We start from the raw sequence: 2,822 nt of genomic DNA, 5'->3' as shown, positions 1-2,822 counted from the left end.
ATCTAATTGGATATTACATAATCAATCCTCTATTTTCCACGCCAATATTCCAATCTATAAAAGAGGGATATGAATACAATATAGCTATAAATAATCCAATAAAACAACTTTAGGCAGAAATTTCAAATAAAAAAAAAATCCACAGCAAAATCATCATTGTAAATATGCTAAGCTTCAGCTGCAAAAAGCATCTCATTTCATCTCAGTCGTAAGCACCGACAATGTCTCATCTCAGCAACATCATAATCAATTTTCATCTACAAAAAACAAAATCAATTGAAAAAGTTATCTCAACTGCATAAACGCACTTGACACACCAAAACCACCACACATTAAGACATATACAAGTCCGTTCAAAACATACCATGTAAATCCTACGCGTTATACAAGTCAAGAAAACAAGTTGCCCATTGGTTTCGCAAATCATATAAGTCATCTTCAGTTAATGCCGTTGGATCATTGAATACCTACAATGTGTAGGTTAATATAAGTAATTAATATTAATAAGGATATGTTTATATTTGGCAATACATATAGTATAAACATGTTATCATAAAATTAAAATACCTCCATCCAAGACTTAGTAATATTAGCAGAGATGATATCTAACATATTCTTCATCACATAGTATCCACAATCATTGCCATTAGGTTGCTTTCTTGGCTACAAATGAATGGCCATTTTTATATAGTGATTCGTTCATATAATAAAAAAAAAAATTCATTTATTAACGTAAAAAAATGACAGAATCTACACCATACTTACTTTGGGACGAAACCATTTAGCCTTCTTTCTATTGCCCTGACAAAGTTGATGAACCTCTAAAGCTCTGTGTCAACCAAATTAAAAAAATCATCAAAGTTATACATTTTAGTGTTGTAGGAAGTAATATATCAAATACAACGTAAAATATACACTTACTTTGAAACAATCTTAATCATTCCTTCATTAAGATCTCGGTGCATTGAACAAAGGACAACTAAACTATTGTCCTTGGGACAAATAATTATTAACTGCCAGTGTCCTCTGCACACGTAGAAGAACAATTATTAAGGTTTAAGCTATCAAAGATAAATAAGAAAAATATTAATTTAAATATGTACTTACTTAAATAGATATGGTGCTAAGTAACACACTTTGTTCAAATCACGCAACCTAGTTTGTATGTGTCCCTGAACTTTAGATTTAGTACTAGGATCAGTTGGATTAAAATCCAAGCATACTGGGTCCAAAATGCCAAACACTTTCGATCTATTTCTTGAGATACAGAGACGATGCATACACCTAGACAAATTTAAAATTAACACTTAAATATTGAATTGTGGATATACTACTAATCCATATTGATAATAGTAAAAAAGAAAAATGTACTTACGTGCACCACAGTTGTAGAATAGAAAAGTCAAGTCAAGCATTACCCACCAACAACTCTCTAATACACTTTGCTGGAATAAAAAACCTTGCGGTATTTGGCTCATGTTCTAATGGTATGCGTATATCTTCTTCACTTCTCAAAACCATGCATAGCAATTTTTGAACATTGTCGATGGTTAAGTCCTCCTTGTAATTTTCTTGTGCAGCGGTACAAGAACCTTTTGTGCTTCCATGCACATCAACTTTTTGAGGACTACTATGCTCAATTTCTTCATTTATTTGCAAGGTTTGGGTGAAACCCATAGTCTTAAGTTTATCCAGAAATGCTTGTTGCATCAACTCACGTTCAACGGCCATCTTTTGTTCAAACTCTGCATCAAATTTTTCTTTAATCCGTCTTTCGAGATTTGTTTGAAGTTGTGAGAGATGCTGGTTAACATCTATGGTTTGGGAAAGACGTGAAGACCTTCCAAAGTAATTGCTCAGAGTATAACCTGGTCCAACACCACGAACACGACCACCATGCTCTTTTGTCCCAATTGCCCTTGTTAAGATATCATCACGTCCTTGTGGAACAAAGGTGCCTTTGGCAGTCTCTTCAACTAGAGCATCCTACATATTTTGTAAAAAATTGATGGTTTAATTAATAACAAGTCATATCAAATAGAGAATCTAGATGACCACCACATCATCACCTACAATGCAGTAAGCTGCACCAAGAGAATCTAAACTAGATGTGTCAAGCCATATATCAGAAATATCTGCTTTAATCATCACACAATATTAGATATATGTAGCTGGTAATTCATCAGTGTTTAGCAAACTATGTTAACCCTTTAATCTATATACATGTTTTATTTTAGTCCAATTTAAAATATTTATATTTTAAAAGGACAGTGCGAACATGTCAACAAACTATGAGCAACATCATATGCAACTTCTGCCAACTAATTGATAGAGGTAGAGACAGACAGAGCGAACACTACATATGAACTGTGACATAAATATTAGAGAACACTAAAATCACCAACTTACAATTTTCTCAGCAACAACTTTTGCAGCCTCTGATGTATACTCTCCCCCTTTCTTTTGTCTTGCTCTCTTCCATGTATCATGACGTGATGGAGGAGATAGACTTAGATCATCATTTAATATATCATCTACATCTCCTGATTCTTCTAGCACTTTTCTCTTTTCCTTCATCATTTTCTCCTGAAGCAGTTCATATCCTCCACGAGATAATGTATGTCTATAAATATTTTTAGCCACACAGTCCCTGCCCTTTTGACTTTTTGCCTATTATAAATAAAAATCATTACTAAATTGATTTGATTAAATAAAAAAAATGTACAATAAAAATCAAATATAATTACTACAAACCTTAAATTCATCTGTATTTCGAGACTCAACGAACCTCTTCCATATATGTTCTTTAATAAAAGGATACC

The 2,822-nt window shown here is 32.8% G+C and overlaps 1 protein-coding gene across 1 annotated transcript; it reads right to left on the bottom strand.

The window, feature by feature from the left end:
* Nucleotides 1–1,517, bottom strand: LOC112418297 (uncharacterized). The gene is made up of 7 exons (XM_039826655.1): nt 1,376–1,517; nt 1,108–1,284; nt 922–1,026; nt 766–829; nt 568–663; nt 365–467; nt 1–257 (listed from the first exon to the last, which is right to left on the bottom strand). Exons 2-6 carry the CDS (start codon nt 1,278–1,280, stop codon nt 375–377), a joined length of 531 nt encoding a protein of 176 aa, XP_039682589.1. The 5' UTR covers nt 1,281–1,284; nt 1,376–1,517; the 3' UTR covers nt 1–257; nt 365–374.
* Nucleotides 1,518–2,822: the final 1,305 nt, after the last annotated feature.

The sequence above is a fragment of the Medicago truncatula genome, chromosome 6 (genome assembly GCF_003473485.1).
Source record: "Medicago truncatula cultivar Jemalong A17 chromosome 6, MtrunA17r5.0-ANR, whole genome shotgun sequence".
NCBI lineage: Eukaryota > Viridiplantae > Streptophyta > Magnoliopsida > Fabales > Fabaceae > Medicago > Medicago truncatula.
Note: the sequence above shows the minus strand (reverse complement) of the source record. Positions and strands in the feature narration are given on the sequence as shown.